At 48.6% G+C, this 18,144-nt stretch overlaps 6 protein-coding genes across 6 annotated transcripts; 4 read left to right on the top strand and 2 right to left on the bottom strand.

The window, feature by feature from the left end:
* Positions 1-569: 569 nt before the first annotated feature.
* Positions 570-3,011, top strand: N7481_013189 (E3 ubiquitin-protein ligase; the record flags this gene model as incomplete). Its single annotated transcript, XM_057272408.1, has 1 exon — positions 570-3,011. One exon carries the CDS (start codon positions 570-572, stop codon positions 3,009-3,011), a length of 2,442 nt encoding a protein of 813 aa, XP_057116596.1.
* Positions 3,012-4,407: 1,396 nt separating this feature from the next.
* On the top strand, positions 4,408-5,913 carry N7481_013188 (uncharacterized protein; the record flags this gene model as incomplete). The annotated part of the gene is made up of 1 exon (XM_057272407.1): positions 4,408-5,913. One exon carries the CDS (start codon positions 4,408-4,410, stop codon positions 5,911-5,913), a length of 1,506 nt encoding a protein of 501 aa, XP_057116595.1.
* Positions 5,914-6,945: 1,032 nt separating this feature from the next.
* N7481_013187 (MDR family MFS transporter) lies at positions 6,946-9,077 on the bottom strand (the record flags this gene model as incomplete). The annotated part of the gene is made up of 7 exons (XM_057272406.1): positions 6,946-7,264; positions 7,323-7,376; positions 7,424-7,489; positions 7,547-7,736; positions 7,794-8,587; positions 8,738-8,871; positions 8,943-9,077. The coding sequence occupies 7 exons, from the start codon at positions 9,075-9,077 to the stop codon at positions 6,946-6,948; spliced, it is 1,692 nt and encodes a 563-aa protein (XP_057116594.1).
* A 1,335-nt stretch (positions 9,078-10,412) lies between these two features.
* On the top strand, positions 10,413-12,130 carry N7481_013186 (putative cysteine synthase B; the record flags this gene model as incomplete). Its single annotated transcript, XM_057272405.1, has 3 exons — positions 10,413-10,605; positions 10,657-11,486; positions 11,594-12,130. The coding sequence occupies 3 exons, from the start codon at positions 10,413-10,415 to the stop codon at positions 12,128-12,130; spliced, it is 1,560 nt and encodes a 519-aa protein (XP_057116593.1).
* A 1,035-nt stretch (positions 12,131-13,165) lies between these two features.
* N7481_013185 (ferric reductase family protein) lies at positions 13,166-15,361 on the top strand (the record flags this gene model as incomplete). The annotated part of the gene is made up of 6 exons (XM_057272404.1): positions 13,166-13,308; positions 13,398-13,648; positions 13,733-13,847; positions 13,898-14,149; positions 14,200-14,298; positions 14,347-15,361. 6 exons carry the CDS (start codon positions 13,166-13,168, stop codon positions 15,359-15,361), a joined length of 1,875 nt encoding a protein of 624 aa, XP_057116592.1.
* A 716-nt stretch (positions 15,362-16,077) lies between these two features.
* N7481_013184 (uncharacterized protein) lies at positions 16,078-17,205 on the bottom strand (the record flags this gene model as incomplete). The annotated part of the gene is made up of 2 exons (XM_057272403.1): positions 16,078-16,784; positions 16,902-17,205. The coding sequence occupies 2 exons, from the start codon at positions 17,203-17,205 to the stop codon at positions 16,078-16,080; spliced, it is 1,011 nt and encodes a 336-aa protein (XP_057116591.1).
* Positions 17,206-18,144: the final 939 nt, after the last annotated feature.

Here is an 18,144-nt window from a genome sequence, read left to right as displayed (position 1 = left end):
TTGTACTCCATAGGTACCGTATTAGACCTACATAATCTTACGGAGTACGGAGTATTGCCTACTCATAGGCAGTCGGAGTGGATCCATTCTACCCTACGCATTCCAATGGATATCATCCATTCTCTCGTTATCCGAACTAAGGTATTCTCGGGTTATCAGCCCATGGTGACTGATACATCGCTGGTGCAGCCGACGCGACTTCAGCGCAAGGGGCGCTCTAGAACTCCACCGGCCCGGAGATAGCCTAGTTAGTACTAGAAAACAGAGTAGGAAACTTCACAGATGTTGTACAGAATGCAAACAGGGTCTTTTTCAACTAGTAGTCAAGGGTCCTGCGATCCGAACTGAGTCAGTTTCTCTTGGTATAGTTACTAGTAGGTAGTAGTAACTAAGTAACTAACACGCAGGCAACACCATATTGTAGTCATAGTGCCCGCCTTATGTAACCCCCTCTTAGTTATTTGCGTGGCCCTTCATTCTTCCAACAAACACACCCTCTCACGCAATCTTCCTACTCCGACACTCCCTGAACCCGACCATGTAGCAGACACCCCATCGCATCTCCCACCATGGTGCTCTCGCTGTCGGTTCCCGGCTTCTCCAGATCTTCATCCTCCACCTCCACCACTCCCCCGCGCCCCGCCGACGGCAGCGCGCCCGCACAGCAGCCGCAGCCGCAGCCGCAACATCAACAGCAAACACAACCAGAACCAATACCGCAACCACAACCCCGACGTCGTGCCTCTGCAACCGGATCCTCCTCCAGCTCCTCTTCCACTAAACGCAACTCCTGGAAACCTTCCATACTGGCAGGTTCCTCGACATCACCAAGCAACCCTTCCATCACCCTCGAAGCATTGAGAAATAACCCATTCGGAAACACCTCACGATCTCGCTCAATACAGGTTTCCGCCGAGGAAATAGAGGAGCAGATAAGAGAGCAGGAAGAGCTAAATGCTGCACTGGAACACCTTGCTCGGATATTTCCCGATGTAAGAATCGAGGTCTTTCGTGAGTTGTTGGTACGATTTGATGGCCAGAGCCGACTACAAGTCTGCGTGGAACAACTGCTCCGACATAAGAAAGAATGGGTAAATGGTCGTTGGAATCTCCCAGACGGAAAACGTGATGGAGATGGAGAAGATGGGAATAAGAAAGACGATCGAGCTACCGCATTAGCAGACCACGCTGCGACAGCAGAGACTCTAGTCCCGGCTGAGGAACGCTTTCGATCCGAGGGATACAAACTTGCAGTACGGAACGCCCTCGGGAAGGAGTTCAGTAGCCTCAGCAAGAGTACAATTGATGCTGTGCTGGCTGAAGTGAACTTCAGCTACGTGCGAGCACGGCCAACGCTACGGGATCTCGCGCGGCGGACCTGGCGAGCTACTTTTAATAGCATTTTCCCATCCTTCAAGCGCAAGAAAGATAAAGATGAGCACCCGCTTCTGTCATGGCAACGGCGTTCAGACGGGGAGCTGACACCCCGGTTGAAAGAAACTGGAAGTGTCGAGCTTGACGACGAGTTGCATGCGTTCCTCGTGGCCCCTGTGCTTCGGCAAAGGCGGGAAGAGCAGGAATTAAGCGATTTCCGATTCGCCTCTGATGTGAATGAAAAGGAAGCCCAGGCCGCCGATGCGCTGTACGAATGTGAATGCTGCTTTGCCGACGTGACCTGGGAACAGGTCTCAACTTGTTCGACCGACGCCCATATAATCTGCTATCATTGCATCCAGCGAACAATATCTGAAGCCCTCTTTGGTCAAGGATGGGGCAAATCCGTCGATCTAGAACACACTACCTTGAAATGCATCGCACCTTTGTCTTCCGGTTCCTGTGATGGTTGTCTTCGGCCCCAAATCGTGCGGCAGGCCGTGCTGCTGGACACCGCTGGCCAGGAGACGTACCGCAAGTTCGAGGATCGATTGGCGTCCGAGACCCTTTTAAAATCACAACTGAAGCTCATCAGATGCCCATTCTGTTCCTACGCCGAAGCTGATCCGGTGTATCACCCATGCTCGCGTGGTATTGGCTGGCGTTTTCGCCGAGATGGAGGTGTTATCTCCAGCATTCTAATGTCTCTTCTTATTCTTGACCTTATCCCTCTACTTATACCCATTCTCCTAATTCTCCTACTCTTGGACCCGCCCTCCGCCAAAGCAATTTTCAACAACGCGATCCGACACCTCTGCCTCAAAATCCGGCCCAAGAGATTCACTTGTGCCAACCCCTCTTGCAAGAAAATCAGCTGCATGACCTGCCAAAAATCATGGCAAGACCCACACGTCTGCCACGAACCACTCCTCCTTGACCTTCGCGCAACAGTCGAAGCAGCTCGCACCGCCGCAGTAAAACGAACCTGCCCTCGCTGCGGCCTCTCCTTCGTCAAATCATCCGGCTGTAACAAGCTAACCTGCGTATGTGGGTATTCCATGTGCTATCTCTGCCGCAAAGCCCTGGGCCCTCCTATTCAGCCGGTACGCCCCGCACCACCCATGAACCGTGCCGCAGCCCGACAAGGTGCTACCGACGGACCTGCAGAAGATGATGGCCGCGGGAACTCCGACGAGGACGAGTTTGAAGAACCAGAAGGCTATAAGCATTTCTGCGAACATTTCCGTATCAACCCCGGCTCCCGCTGTACGGAGTGTAGTAAATGTGATCTCTACCAAGCAGAAGACGAGGAAGCGGTTGCCCGGCGTGCGGGTGAAAAAGCCGAACGCGAGTGGCTCTCTCGTCAGGGGAAGTCGGAGTCAGCTCAGGGTACGGGTGCTAGTGCCTCCATATCTGCTATGGGGCTCCGCAATGTCAACCAGGACCTATCTGCCGGTGCGGACGGAAGTACCGGTGGCGCGAATCGATCGTCGAATAATGCACTCTGGGACCTGGGCCCGAGTAAACCGTGGAGTTATTGGTTGGGGGATGTGTGGGTGAATGGGAGGTGGAAATTAGAGTGTCAGGTTTTTGTGGATTGGATTGTTGAGCAGGTTGTTGTTATTGACGAGTTGTGATGGAGAGAGAAAACAGAGCTCTCTGGTTCTCGTTCCAGCCGCTGGTCATGTTCTACACTCTCCTCTTCTCATTTCCCAGACCCCTTTTTATTCTCGTTCCCTTTTCAGACCAGGATGTGGTCTTCCTCCTTGGTTGGCGTTTGGATCTTACTGCGGACGACTGATGACTGATATGACAATTCGTGATTTTGTGCTAGGCTTAGCCTCACTTTCTTTAATAGTTTGATCCCTGCTCTTAATGGTGATGATTGAGTAGATGGAATTCAAATGATATACAAGCGCTCTTCGCACAACTGCCATAAAGTCGTATCCCTTTCCCTGCATCGCTCTACTAGTATGTTCCCTGCTCTGTATGCCTAAGCGCTGCCTTTTATAACTAATGAAGTGCTCGAGTCAATCGAACGCCTAAAATTGACTGAACACTAGTTCGACTACTAAGAAGTCATCAGCTCTACGGCGTCCCACGGACGTAAGAGAAAACGCGCGTACGTAGTAGTAGAAAAATGGTGGATACAAGCTTATGTCCCGACTCCTCACAGCATCGCATCGGCAAATTGTCAGACGTCGGGATCACCCTGCCATCGATATAATTTACTAAACTTGGGCTCATAAACGCATAAACGGTGTGGCTGACTGACGACTTAAACTACCACAAGGCTGAACCGGATGTGATGAATTATCAGTATGCATAATCAATTTACCGCGAAATTGGTACTGATATTATTCAATAAACTCAGATCCATAGCCATAGTTAGAGCAGTTTCCCAAACAGGGAACGGTTTCGACAAACTCGCCCCACTCAATCCTTCACGAATCCCTTAAAGGAAAGTGGACTATCAGAATGGCCCCCAAGGCTGCGGATCCCCAAGCTCTTGGCCATCCCGGTCGTTCTCGTCCTTCAGCTGGGGCCCCTGATGAAGATGAGTGGCGTCCGCTAAACTCGATCTGTTGGGAGTCCCTGTCGATCATGGCGTTCCGGCCTTAGATATGTCCTACTCATGGGGGGGATGACTGCATATCACTGGGATAATACATTGCAGTGGGGGCTATATACTCCGTTCTTATGTGTCAGATACTTTTTATCATATTCAATTTGATGTACTCTGCTTTGCCCCGTGAGCGTTACATTGTGGGTCTGTGTTGAGGAGATTCAAATGCCGTTAGGATTAGCGGCAAGACACCACTCTCCTTGTGAGGAGGGCAATCAATCTCCTGCCAGGAGATAAATAGAAGCTCTTTCCTGGAGGAGTATCAGGATTCACACTCTCCATTGTCGCTCATTTTACTTTGAGAGTTATCACTCCTACGAGGTTGGACTTCTTCCTTGTCTTCTTTCATTCTTATACTACTACTATTCCCTTTCGATATTGATTCTTTGCCTATATTTTGAAGCAACATGCTTCTCTCATTCGCTATTACAGCTCTTGCTGTTCTTCCTGAGGTGCAGGGAGCTTCGGCAGCTTCCGAATTCACCAACCCTCTCGTTGCCCCTCGCCGTAACTTCAAGCGCTGTGGCCAAGTCTCCAAGTACTATGGTCAACACCTTGAGGATTGGAACAACTATAAGACCGGTGACTGGCTTAATAACTGGTGGAACAACAACACTGATCTAATTGAGAAGAACTCTGCCGGTTTCGCGGGCGCCTTTGGACAATGGGCCCTGGGAAACCCGGATTGGTCCTGTCGTGACGATGGATCTAGCACGGGCTGTGACCTGAACTTGTGTGATAACCGCGTTCTTAATGATCGTGGCCGTGACATTCGCCCTACCTACTACGTTCTCGAGTCCGTCAACCGTCTCCACAGCTACTTCAGCGGCCTCTCGCAGGCATTCAACACCGCTGCTCTCAGCGCGGCTCTCGCCAAGGACTCGTGGGCTACTACTTTCTACACGGACAAGGATGATAAGAGTTCCGATAGTCTCAAGAAGGTCCTAAGCCTCGTCACCACCATTGTCGGAGTTGGCGCTGCTTTCGCCGGTATGGGTCCTGCAGCCATTGGAGCCACTGCCGGTGCTGGCTCAGCCATCATTTCCGGTTCCAACGGTGCTATCGGTATCGCCCTTGGAAACCACGCCGACGACACCTTCCAGAAATCCGCCGACCTAGGCGGAATTCTCAGCAAGGTTGTCCTCGAGTCGCTGGAGTCCTTCACAACCGCCAACAACCAACTCATGGACGGCCAGAGCTACGGAGATGCCGATATCCGCAGCTACATCTCCGGCGGCGCATTCCTTGATTTCCAAGGCGTCGACAAAAATGCCGTCACAGACTCCATGTCAAACATGCTGATCGGAACCTCCATCAACCAGCTGTACCGGACGCAGAAGATATTCATCCTAGGCGGTGGTGCCTGTGGTGATAACCAGGGCATTGGCTCCGGTCCTCAGGAATCGGTCATCTGCCGTGATGGTAAGGCCTGGTACCTGTATTACTGGCAAGAGAACAGCGGTATTTCGCTCAACTCGCACCAGTGGGGATGGGTCAACCCACCCCCTGGCTCGGACAAGCTCGGACAGGCCGAGTACAAGGGTGTCAGTGTGGAGGATATTCTCAACTCGTCTCTCGATGCATGGAATGTCGCTGGATACGACTACAACGCTGACACTGCAGCCTCGCGTGCGCACGATGCTATTTCCAATGCATGGGCTAGTCCTGGTTCCAAGGGTGCGTCTTGGGAAGGTATCTTTACTGTCCCTGTTTGCGATGTCAGTGGTGCCATTGGGCAGAACTGGGATCTTGGAGAGTATATTCTTCAGCCTTATGGTCATGAGAGTCGCCCTGTTTGGTGTGGTGATCTCTGCGGTGATGCGGATAAGACTAAGGCCTTTATCGACGCTGCTCAAATGGATGGTTTCCAAAGCCCTTGGCACCTTTGCGAGACGAAGCCTAGCTACGCATAGAATTGGTCTTTTGGATCTTTAGTGGTTAGTGCGAAACTTTCTATGGTGTGAGTTTGAGGGGACGAGGGGATATTTTGGGGTGACTTTATTTTATTCTGCCTTTGATAGTCATATTATTCATATAGTGACGAGTGAGAGGGAGGAGATTCCCTTGCCCTTTTTATCTACGTCTATCTTTGATTGAATCTTGGTTCTAAAATTGAAGTGATATTCTCTCCATAATACTAGCGAAGGAACATGGCTAATAATAGGAAGAGGGTGTAAGAAAGAAGCACATCAAGGTTGCCAATCTATTCTATCTCAGATAGCTACTAGTTGGAAACTTTTACGGCGCTTCTATTTCCTCTAATTTACTCTGCTATCCTTTATCATCTCTTCTACTATTTTATAAATTATACTACTATGCTACTACCCATAAAGCAAAAAAATGTGCCCGAGTGGTCCAATTACTTAGCACTACTCTTGTAGACTACGTCCTTAGTTGTTGTCAAGCCTGATTTCCAAGACATAAAAATACCCGATTGGGCTTAGTAGCTAGTTAGTCATGAGCAGAAAGTCTGACCTTATGATAATCCGAAAGCCGAGAAACATAAGATGGCTTAGCCCAGGGGTCCTTCTGACACACGTTACACGTCGTAAATCTGATGATCTTTGAGGACCCTGGTCCTTGGATAATAATCTACAATGTAGATCTGAGACACCAGAAATGATATTTTGGAAGCCAAGCTTCTTGGCTTCTTGGCTAAATTTTCATAATCATGATTTATCGGATGAATAGGGGCCGGGCTGTATGTGGTGTACATATTGCCTTAACTAATCAACCTAAATCGTGATTACAGGCTGTAGATATCTCGGGAGGTCATAAGTGAAATTTGTTATATGTGGGAAAAAATCTTGATTCTGCTAGCATTTCTATACACCACTTTTCAAGACGAAGAAATCCGAAATTAGTAGAGGTTCTTTTCATTGGACAAGTACCCAGGAACGAACTGGTTCGAGTCCGTTCTGTTTCAAGAAAGACCCGTTCGTCATTCAACCGCGCTTCTCCTCATCCAACTCCCCATTGACTCGTTTTTTAGCCTCTTCTTTCAACTGTTCATCATCTGCTCGCTTCAACCCCACTTGGGGCATTAGCCACCAGGCCAAGAAGAAAGCCAAGGCAGATAACGAGGCTCCAATGATGAAGACAATCCGAAATCCCTTCTGGTATGCTGGGATCAGGACACTGCGGATATGCTCTGCGTCTTCGGGGGACTGTTTGGAAAGATAGTTCTGGGGACTTGAAAGGAGGGACCGTGACTCGGAGTCGCCGAGGCTGAGGGATGAAATGGATGATCCCAAGACATTGTTTCTGGGGTTGTCAGTATGGCGGAGTAAGATACAAGATACTGCAGGGCGGAAGTGCTCACATTATTGTACCAGCAATTGCTAGGCCGAGAGTACCACCGAGATTTCGAACAAAGCTGAAAATTATTAGACAGTGCTTAGTGGTAGATAATGTTATACTTACTTGCGGAATGACGTGACGACAGCCATATCACGTCTGTCGACACCGGCTTGGACTGCAATGAGGGAACTAGTAGAATAGTTAGTGAAAAACTTGGCACACTTGGAAAATAAGATCGAAGCATACGGCTGCAAGGTATTACCGACACCAGCGCCAGTCAGGATTCCGTATCCAATTTGTTTGCCGAGCCCAGATGATTGATCCAGTGTTGAAAAGAGACCAAGACCAACAGCCCATATAACCCAGCCAAAAAGAATACATTCTCGATAACGACCAACCCAGTGCACGACAAGGCCAGAAAGTGTACTACTGACAGCTGTAGGGTTGCAGTTAGCGTCGAAGCACAAGTAAAGGAGAAAAAACATTGACTTACTCTGCATCAAAGTAATTGGCAGCAGCATAGCACCAGCCTTGACCGTCGAATATCCAAAAACAAGCTGGTAGAAAGTAGGGATATAATAGACCTGGACCAGGAAGTTCCACCCATTGACGAACATAGTCAAGCAAGCTCCGTTCACAATTCGACCACGGAAGATATGCATCGGGACCAGGGGAATTCGGGCACCCTTCCACTGCCACGCGACAAATAAAAGTGAAATCACAAACCCAACAACTAGGGTCACGATGACATGAACCGAATTCCATGCATACTCACCACCACCCCAATTCAGTCCGAGTAGCAAAACCGCCGTTCCACCCAAAGCCAACAGGGCACCGAAGAAGTCAATCGCTTTCAACTTCAATCTCCAGTCTCCCTCGACCTTGCGCAATGGCATGAAAAATAGCACGAAAAGGGTCGTCAGTGCAGTTAATGGCAAATTTAGTCGAAAGATCCATCGCCACGAATCGTGAGAGATCGAAGCTAAAGCTCCGCCAACGACCGGTCCGATACCGTTCGCAATTGCTACCACTGCGCCGAGGATTCCTTGATATTTGCCTCGTTCTTGCAGAGGAACCACGTCACTCACGATCATTTGGGCCACGGTCATTAGACCTCCACCACCGACACCGGTGAGTGCGCGGAAGACGATGAGTTGGGTGACATTTTGTGCGAGAGATGCGGCTAGCGATCCGATGAAGAAGATGCCGAGTCCGACGAATAGGACAATTTTCCGTGACCATATGTCGGATAATTTACCGTAGAGGAGCTGGAAACAAGTTGATGTTCTGCGACATTAGCTATTTGTTTTCTCAGGGGGGAGAGAAAAAAAGAAAACAGGCGATGTATAGAGCGGGAAAAGTAATTATGGCAAGAATGAACGAATGAATAGACTAGAGAGTAACAATAAGGAATGCGCACTGTGTTCGTTTACTCACACAAAATAACCACCGGAAATCCAGGATGTCTGGTCACTCGCTCCCAATGAATTGCCAATGATGGACAGACTGGCCGCCAGCGTCGTCTGGTCCATCAATGCCACTAGGTCAACGGTCGAACATGCTAGGAAGATCTAGCGGAGTCAGTCCGATCGAACATCAACTTGTTATCTGATTTGATTTAGTCGCGTTTGGCGATACTAACGGTGATGATGGTACGCTTGGGCACATAATTTGTTTGTTCGTTGAAATGTACCTGAGCCCCATTTTTGTCCGCCAAATCGGCATCCGAGCTGTTGGGGCTGGAGTGGCCTGATCTATTTTCTAGGACTCCGGGCATATCGTGTGCAACGGGGATAGGTTGCGATGGGTAGCCAGGTATCCTCCTAGATACTTCTAGGGATGTAGGAAGGAGTTTCTGGATGAAGCAAGATGCATTCAGGTTGATTTTACCCTTCCCCCCTTATTTTTGGTCACGCAGGAAGGGGACAAAAAAAATAAAAAGAATTGAAAAGAAATTATTCAATTCGAAATAATATGGATTACGGGTCCATCCGATCCGAAGTAATGAGACCATCCATGCTCAGACCCGACCGGACCGCATTTCTAAGTGCCATCGGTGCTATTCAGACGCGGTCGGACCTAAAACGACATGGATCGACACGCAAAAGCGGCAACTGGATGACAGGCGCTGATCGGCGGCGCCCAAAGTTTTCAAACCTGCTCAAACACTCTCAAGGTACTTACGCGATCTCGCATATTTTGGCGGAATCATATCGAGCTCCGGTAATCCATGGATTTTGGCAGCAAAGCAGACAGGTGAGAGCTGACCGTTTGAGGACCTTTAGTATATAGTTTCTGGGCATGTCTTGGTATTTTTGTAGTAGGGGGACCTTGCTGCCCTCTATAACTGCTGATCGCAGACTAAAAAGCACATGGTAGCGTGTCATTCCTACCGACGAATGACGAATTCCACAATTTGCCTTCTAGAACGATCGCTTCCCTGAATACCACGACGGGGACGCGATGCGAGTCCCGTCGATCTCTCCGTTTTCAAATTTCCCGATTCAGTTTCCGTGACAAACTAAAGGCAATGCTGACCAAGGTCCACGCCATCGCTATCTGCACGCCATCTAGAGCTCACAGTTGGGCTACAATAGCAACCTGTATCAAACTATAATAATTCCCGAGGCAAACCTCCTAAGGTACCCAGCGCATTACCTATGTTCACTGACCCACCGCCCTCCTTCCTATTCCATCTTCGTGGGGTGTTGTTTTTTGGCGCTTGCAGCGTTCTCGGAACCAGCTGGGTCTGATTTGTCTTACCCCTCTGCTGGCTGGCCATGGTAGCAACATACCATAGACTGGTAAAAGTTCTCACAGTGGATCTGAAGATGAGCGGCTTTTGCGTCTTTTCTTTTTACACCTTTCGGGTGCCAAGCCGACGCAAAGGGAAGAGGGGGGCCTTCTATGGACCCTCCTCAGCGGCTTGATCGACATGAATAGGTATATCTGGGGAGCCTGCACCCGGGTTTTTCTCTGTATCCCTTTTCTTGTGCTACCAGCGTGCGTATCAACCTTGGAGTTCTCATCTCTCGGCCCTTTCAGTATTATGGGCGTTGGTGGAAGCAAGTTGTCTTATACTTTCGATACTACTCCTGATCATCCTGATAAAATGGCCAACATCAATGAGAAGAATGTGTACTTCGGTACGGATTCACTGAAGAAATACTTCAATCCAGACTGTCAGCCACCACTGCCTCTGGTAGAATTGCCCGAGCATCTGAATCCATATTATCATGATGGAGTTCGGATATATGCCAAAATGATGACCATGCACCCCGCCAATAATGTGAAGAGCATGCCAGGTATGACGAATACTGAAAAGAATGCGAGGGGTTATACTTACATATTGGTAGCGTTAAATATGCTCGAGTCGAGTGTGCAGCCCGATAAGACCAACACAATCATCGAGTATAGTTCCGGATCGACGGTCATCTCCATGTCCATGATTGCTCGAGTCATGCACGGTGTGCAAGACACTAGGGCCTTCTTAAGCAACAAGACAAGTGATGCTAAATTGAAATTGATGCAATTCTTCGGACTGAACATCACTCTGTTCGGTGGACCTTCTCAACCCGAGCCCGTGGACAGCCGCGGTGGTATTCAAAATGCGCGTCGTATGGCCATGGAATCCGAAGATATTGTCAACCCCAACCAATATGAGAACGACAAGAACTGGCAGTCTCACATTCGCTGGACCGGTCCTCAAATTTACAAACAACTGCCCGAGATCAACGTTCTATGTGCGGGTATGGGTACTTCCGGTACCATGACAGGCCTCGGAACATACTTCAAAAGCGTTAAGCCATCCGTAACGAGGCTCGGCGTGTGCACAGCAGCTGGAGACCGGGTTCCTGGACCTCGCTCCTTCGCTCTCATGCGACCCGTGGAGTTCCCCTGGAAAGAAGCAGTGGATGTGATCGAGGAGGTCGGATCTTCCGACTCATACACTCTATCTCTACAGCTCTGCCGCGAGGGGCTGGTATGCGGCCCGTCCTCCGGATTCAATCTTCAAGGTCTGTTTCAGATGGTATCAAAGCGCAAGGCAGCTGGCACATTATCCGATCTGGCGGGTCCAGATGGATTGACCCACTGCGTATTCCTGTGCTGCGATCTCCCATACCAGTACATTGAAGAATACTTCCAGAAATTGGGGACCACACAATTTCCTCCCATCCGTAACGAGGTAAGCACGCTTTTCCAGAAGAACTGAATCCAACGCTATGACGTGTCGACGCCACAATACCAATGAAACCTCGGTGACCCCGTACTAATCCAATTTCTTCCCCGCAGCGCCTGACGAAAGTTGATCTCCACCGCTACGATGAGGCCTGGGAACGCGATGCCCTCGAAGTACTACCCGAGGTATACGGATCACCACGCTCTCTCGCAGAAACACCGCTGCGAGAAATCACGCTGAAGCCCCAGCACCGGGTGATAGATTTACGAAAAGCAACAGACTTCGGGGAGTGGCATTTGCCCGAGTCGATTAACCTGCCGCTGAACAGTGCTGGCCCGCACACGCCGTCGCCGTTTTCGGATCCCACGGTGTTGGAGGCGCAGTGGGTGGAGCTGGAGCAGATCTTCCATGACAGATTGGTATCGGATCTTGGATCGCATCACGTTGTGGTCGTGTGCTATGATGGGGACACGGCACGCGTGGCAACCAGCGTGCTGCGGGCCCGCAACATCGAAGCGGATAGCGTACGTGGGGGATACCGGGCACTGAAGATATATGGGATCGGAAATGATGGGCCCATCACTGCGGATGAGAAGGTCAAGGTACCGATTGCAACAGCGGTTTCAGTATCGGCAGTGCCCCTTGATTGAGGAGAATGTCGTTATTCGCGAATGTAGGGTTGGTCGAGCCATGTGAGCGGCTAGTCCCGATGCGGTAGTCTGGGGCATTTCTTGTTCTCTATTTCTTTTCGTTCTGTCTTGTTCTTCTGTATATACACGGATATTATGATACTCTCAACTTGGTCTATGAAATCACAGGCTATTTTATTTCTTATTTTTCTTCTAATTTCTATGGTTCATGAAACCCTAGAAGTTTGTACCAAGATCTGACTGAGTGGATCAACGCTCTTGTATTATCCAGGGGAGAGGGGTGTAGGGTTGCATAGCTACGTCAGTGAAGAAGAAGACCTGATCTGAGTGGATTTCAATACTTTGAATAATCCGAACAATCCGAATGGCTCTTTGCGCAGAGTGTGTCAGTAGCCTGGATAATCTGATGACTGGTATAGAGTCTAGACTATACCTGGCATCTCCAGGCGAAGAAGTGCAGAAGGGGCCGTGCATTGTCAGGGGCCGATCACGCTCAAATCTGCTCAAATTTAAGCTCCCCCACCTATTTAGATCGAAAAAGCCACCAACGTACTTTAGACGAGGTAATTCGCTCTAAGCTGAGCAGCTCCGCTTTTGGCTGGGTATTCCCGAGACACAAGCATTGAACTGGCAATACAATAGAAGCAAAATAGAACAATGCAGCAAAAGAAGGGGCAATCTCCAAGGCCCAAGAATGCTAGAAAAAAATAAAAAAAATACGGTAGATTGCCTGGAATGAATCAAGCTGGAGTATGGCCACAGTCACTCCCTTGGTTCGCATCCGTTGGCCCTGCAATGCGCTCCCCAAGGCTCCCTCCAAGTCGATTCCCGTTTTCGGCCATGCAACCTACTATCGTCAGCGACTTTCCAGTGAACTCAGTCATGATGCGCGATTCGACACTTTAATTTTCCGATCGAACCCGTTTTCTCCGGTCGATTCCTATCCTCCATAACAAGCGGACTGCCACATCTCAGCTTTGTTGTTGATTTGATGTTGAGCTCCGACTGTGTGTACCTGTATACGAGTGGTCCACCATGGAGATGAAGATGGACATGAAGAAGATGGCCTCTGGGATCCCCTGGCTGGATCAGCCAGTGATGCTTCACTCCTCTCGCGCCGACAAGTGCAAGTTGTCTGCGGCGCAATGTGCTTATCGAAACAGTCGCTGGCGCTATTGGTATGTTGTGCAAGAGGCACTGCGTTGTTTCGCATGCTGCCTATACTGCACTTGTTGACATACAAAGGTTAACAACAACTTCACTACAGGTACCAAGCCGACCATGTCTATGCCCTAAATACAGTATATCTCATGTGTGCTGTCATCGCCGTGTTCGCCATATCAAATCTTCTCGTGCGATATGCCCCCGAATGGGTCAAGCGCACTCGAGTCTGGCGTGCGACAACATCGGCCTCTCGATATATGGCCTACCGTGGATATCGATTTCCCGTCTTGCGATACTGGTCACCATCCCTGGGAGTTATCCTCCTTGGCCTGACCGGTGCTGTTTTCTTCCTTGGTATGTGGAATTCCCGCCGAGCAACGGGCCGTTGCCCCCTCCCCCCCATTCCCTGATTGATAATGCTGATGCGGCTATCTGCAGCCATGACACTCGGTCCGAAACCTTATTATTGGCCGACAGATGCAAATTATGGGAGCAGTCCTCCGATCGCGACTAGGGCGGGTTGGATGGCTCTGGCACTACTGCCATTTGTGCTGTATGTTCTGACTTCCCCGTTTTCATATGGTCATATATTAATTTGTCTAGTGTGCTGAGTGCGAAAGCCAATATGGTTTCTGCTCTAACGGGGATTCCTCCTGAGAAGTTGCAGGTTTTCCATCACTGGACCAGTTATGCCATGTTCGTTTTGGCATTGGTTCATACGTTCCCATATATTATTTTTCATATTCGGAAAGGTGATATGGTCAAGCAGTGGAAAACAAGTGTTGTTTACTGGACCGGTATCCCAGCCCTTCTTTCGCAGACTTACTTGACTGTTATGTCTTTACCTCCCATTCGGTATGATCAAATCCGCCTTCTCGATGACCTATATAACTAACCTTCCCAAGGAACCGTTTCTATGAATTCTTCAAGGCAACTCATATGTTTGTCGCTCTAATTTTCGTCGTCTTCTTCTTCCTTCATTGCGACTTTCGTTTGACATCATGGTATGCTACTCACTCCACCTTTCCCAAATGACTACTAATAAAAGAAAGGGACTATTTTATTGCCTCCGGTGTGCTGTATTTGGTTTCTCTTATCACATCTCATGTCAGAACTTATCTTATGCACGGCATTCACACAGCCACCCTCGAACTCCTTCCAAGCGGTCTCGTCCGTGTCGCCGTCCCTACAGTCGTTAAATGGACACCGGGCCAACATGTCTTCGTCCGGTTCATCACATCTGACCTCCATCTCCTCACATCCCACCCATTCACAATTTCTTCGGTCTACAGAGATCCTAACACAACTGGCAGAGCCTCGGAGCTCATATTCTACATCAAACCCCGCCAAGGTGTTACAGCCCGTCTAGCCGCCCTAGCTCGCCAACGCCCCGGCTGCAAAAAGAAGATCCTCATCGAAGGTCCCTACGGAGGCGTCAGTGCCCACCACCTCGCCCGTTTCGACACCATTTTAGTCATTGCCGGTGGTTCGGGCGGCGGGTTCTCGCTCGCAATGGTAGACGAAGCTCTTCGTCTAACGGGACTCCCAGCACATGGCAAATCCGGACCACAAGGCCGGCGAAACTTGCAAGTCGTATTCTCAACTCGAGATCCCGCCATGGCCGAATGGTATGTTGAAGAGGTGGAATCGCGCCTTACTCATTCCACGGAGCTTTTATCAGACGCAGAACACGGTTATGAGACATCTGTTTCTGTGCATATTACTTCCCGACCAATTACATCCCAATCAATGGCGACCGTTGATTCAGGCCGCGGATCCATGACAGAGGAAAGGAAGAAGATTCCGGTTGAAAGTACGACGACAGGGATGTTCAGCTTGAATGTGCACCGTGATGCACGGCCCGATGTCCCGGGTCTTATTGCCCGGACTGTCGGGGTTGCTCAGACACAGACTGCCCCCGGTGGCCAACGTAAGCGTATCGGTGTTTTAGTCTGTGGCCCGGCCAGTATGTTGCATGATACGCGGAACGCGGCGGCCATGGCCCAGGCGAGGGCAATGGAGGGAGATGTCGAGGAGCTTTACCTACACTCGGAGCCTTTTGCGTGAGTCTCGTGATGATATAATCTGCTCTTTCTGAGAACAATTGCTAATATTTTGACCAGGTGGTGAGCGCTGTCTAACTAATTTACCAAGATATACTGATTCGTTGCTAGAGCCGACATCTGCTGGGCTGATGTTGCTCGCAAAATTGCCCTCTGTGCACCTTTTATGTATATTATTATCTTCAATTGTAATAACTAGCTTTTCCAAGATCCACTCTTGTCAAATTATCCTTCCAGCTTCTAGCTATTATCACTGTTTTCTAAATTTGAGCACCATCTGCCTCGTGAACTTGTTAGTTGTACCAAGGACTTTCGAGGCGATTCGTGTTTAGAAAGTGAGCCTCGGCTTCTTTGGTAATATTTGACACCTGGGCATAGAGCACGAGTCAGGGTCGAGCCACTGATCAACGGCCACGCCACACCTTCTCAACCAAAATTGAATCATTCCAGACTCTTTATAGACCACCCGGGCAAACCATAACACTCAGCCACATGCCGAGATATAACCTTATGGCCTTTTTGATATACTCGCAAGAGAGCCACTATGCGTAGTTCACTGCTTTGCCATTGCACTAAAGCATATACTCATAACGAACATTCCATATTCTGCTTCGTTACTTCATATATGCACTTGTCCTTTATACCAGCGTGGCCATCAAATAGTTATAACAGGATAGTACAAGTCTATGTCGCCACAATTCATTCACCTTGGAACCTTCCCTAATATTGGGTTTCCCCTATTAAATCTAAATCTGGGTCTGCTTCTAGTTCTCTTAAATGTTCAAACCACTTCCTTTGTTCCTCCTTTTCTTCCATAGTGTAGCTTTTGGGGGGTGGCGGTACATAGTGCTCCCATACATAGTGCAAAACTTCCACGAATCGAACATGCAACGAATCATACCCGATCATCCCGAGATTTTCCAACTCGTGGAAGAAGTTCACCATGACATCGGAATTTGGCTTGACATCACGAATAACAGGCGTGCCCCACCACTTCACCTTCTCTTTATAGTCTTGTTCCGCCTTCTCGTCAATAAATTCGAGGAAATAAACCAAACGCCTAGCAGGCTCTCCGTGGTACTTGCATTCTCCGTCCATCCATTTAGAGCGGCCTCCTCTATACCCGATTAGGGGAAACGGCTTATCGTCCCACTCTTCATCAGTGCTGTAAAAGTATGGTAGTTCTTGAGAATGTTCTATACCCCAGATAGAGTCTTCATCTAGGTCCACTGGGAAATAGATTATGAGGATCTCATAGAGTCTTCGCTTGGGGTTGATTGGATGTTCGCCAGTGATAATCGGTGCGTAGTTTTCGTTGGTCGGCTGAATGTTTTCCTTGCTGCAAAAGCGAGACGTAAGGGCTTTCTCTAATTCTGGGAATAGCTCCCAGGAAAGAAACCTTTTCCTGTATATTTCATCATCCCACTCTATTTGATGTAGATTAGATATTTATATGATGCTGAGTTCATTATCTCGAGAGATTACGTATCGATCATTAACCCATTCAATGGCGCTTAGTTCATATGGGCGCCCTCGATGAATACTTGTATATCCTTTCAGTTTTTGTACCTCTTGCAAGAGAAAGAAAACTTCATTGCTGTTGGGGATAGCCCAAATGGGCAAGTCTTTAAGGAATACCCATTCAAGAAGGCTACGTTCCAGAGGTCCTTCCTTATATTCAGAATCTGAACTGGATTTCTTGCGCTTGGCTGTCGTTTTGTTGCTAGATGTCCCTTGAGTGGTCGATGTGCCTGACTTTGTAACTTTTGTCTTCTTGGAAGTAAGCTTGGCAATATTCGAGTTCTCACTTTGTTCTGCAGCACATGCAGCCGATCGAGTGACTGGCATGGTTTTGGCCTTTGGGTGCTGACAGACTAGTCAACTTCGACGGGCGAGGACTTGAAGGGATAAAAAAAGTAGGCAGCCAGAAATTCTCAGAGAAAAGAGATTGGAGCCTGTTGAATAGAACAGCCATAGCATGCAGTATGGACATTTGCTAGCCGTATCAGGCAAGGCCTGGTAACTATAGTACACTTAGGGTGTTTTATATGTAGCATCAAAAGGGGCGGGGGTTGGGATCAATTGTTCATTGGACTTCATTAATCTCTACCTGGAAATCTGAATTGAATTCAACTCATCACATATATAAGCTTCAATATCTGATTTACTTGGGATTCGTAGCTGATTCCACCCATGTGGCAAAGAGGCTCTTCCATGATACCGACTGGCACCTTTACCAGGATCTAAAGGCTTTGGATGTGGACACTGAAGGACTAATTACTACCTTCCAATAAAGACTTCAAGTATCGCATAAAGCGCTTGGGGGCATTGGCTGCTAAGGCGTAGCTTAGCACCTGCGAACTACTAGTAGGCAAATACTCGGAGATTGGGTAGTTACTAGTAGACCTCGGGAGGAAGACTGAAAGACTTGATTAAACCAATACTAACAATACTACTGGTAACAAAGCTGATTTCCGAAGACACTCAGAATCCATTAACTTTGAGTTAGATTATTCACTAAATATATCACAGTCTAATCCCGTGTCCTAGTCTAACAATAATATGACAATAACAAGGAAAGTGAAAAAGAGGAAGAAAACACGAAAAGAAGAAAAGAAGAAGAAAAAAACCCAAAACGCCATGGCCATGAGATGCGAAAATGTCTAAGAAAGAAAGATCGAATCAGAAGAAGACAGGCCAACACCAGCCCAGTAAACGCCACACCCACACCCGAAAGCCCCGAAAAGCCAACAAAGCATGTGAGAGAAAGCAGAAAAAAAAAAAACA

This window comes from Penicillium waksmanii (assembly GCF_028829765.1).
Source record: "Penicillium waksmanii strain IBT 27052 chromosome Unknown utg000010l:1.0-3698451.0:1.0-3701458.0, whole genome shotgun sequence".
NCBI classification, from domain to species: domain Eukaryota; kingdom Fungi; phylum Ascomycota; class Eurotiomycetes; order Eurotiales; family Aspergillaceae; genus Penicillium; species Penicillium waksmanii.
This window is presented reverse-complemented; position numbering and strand designations above follow the sequence as displayed.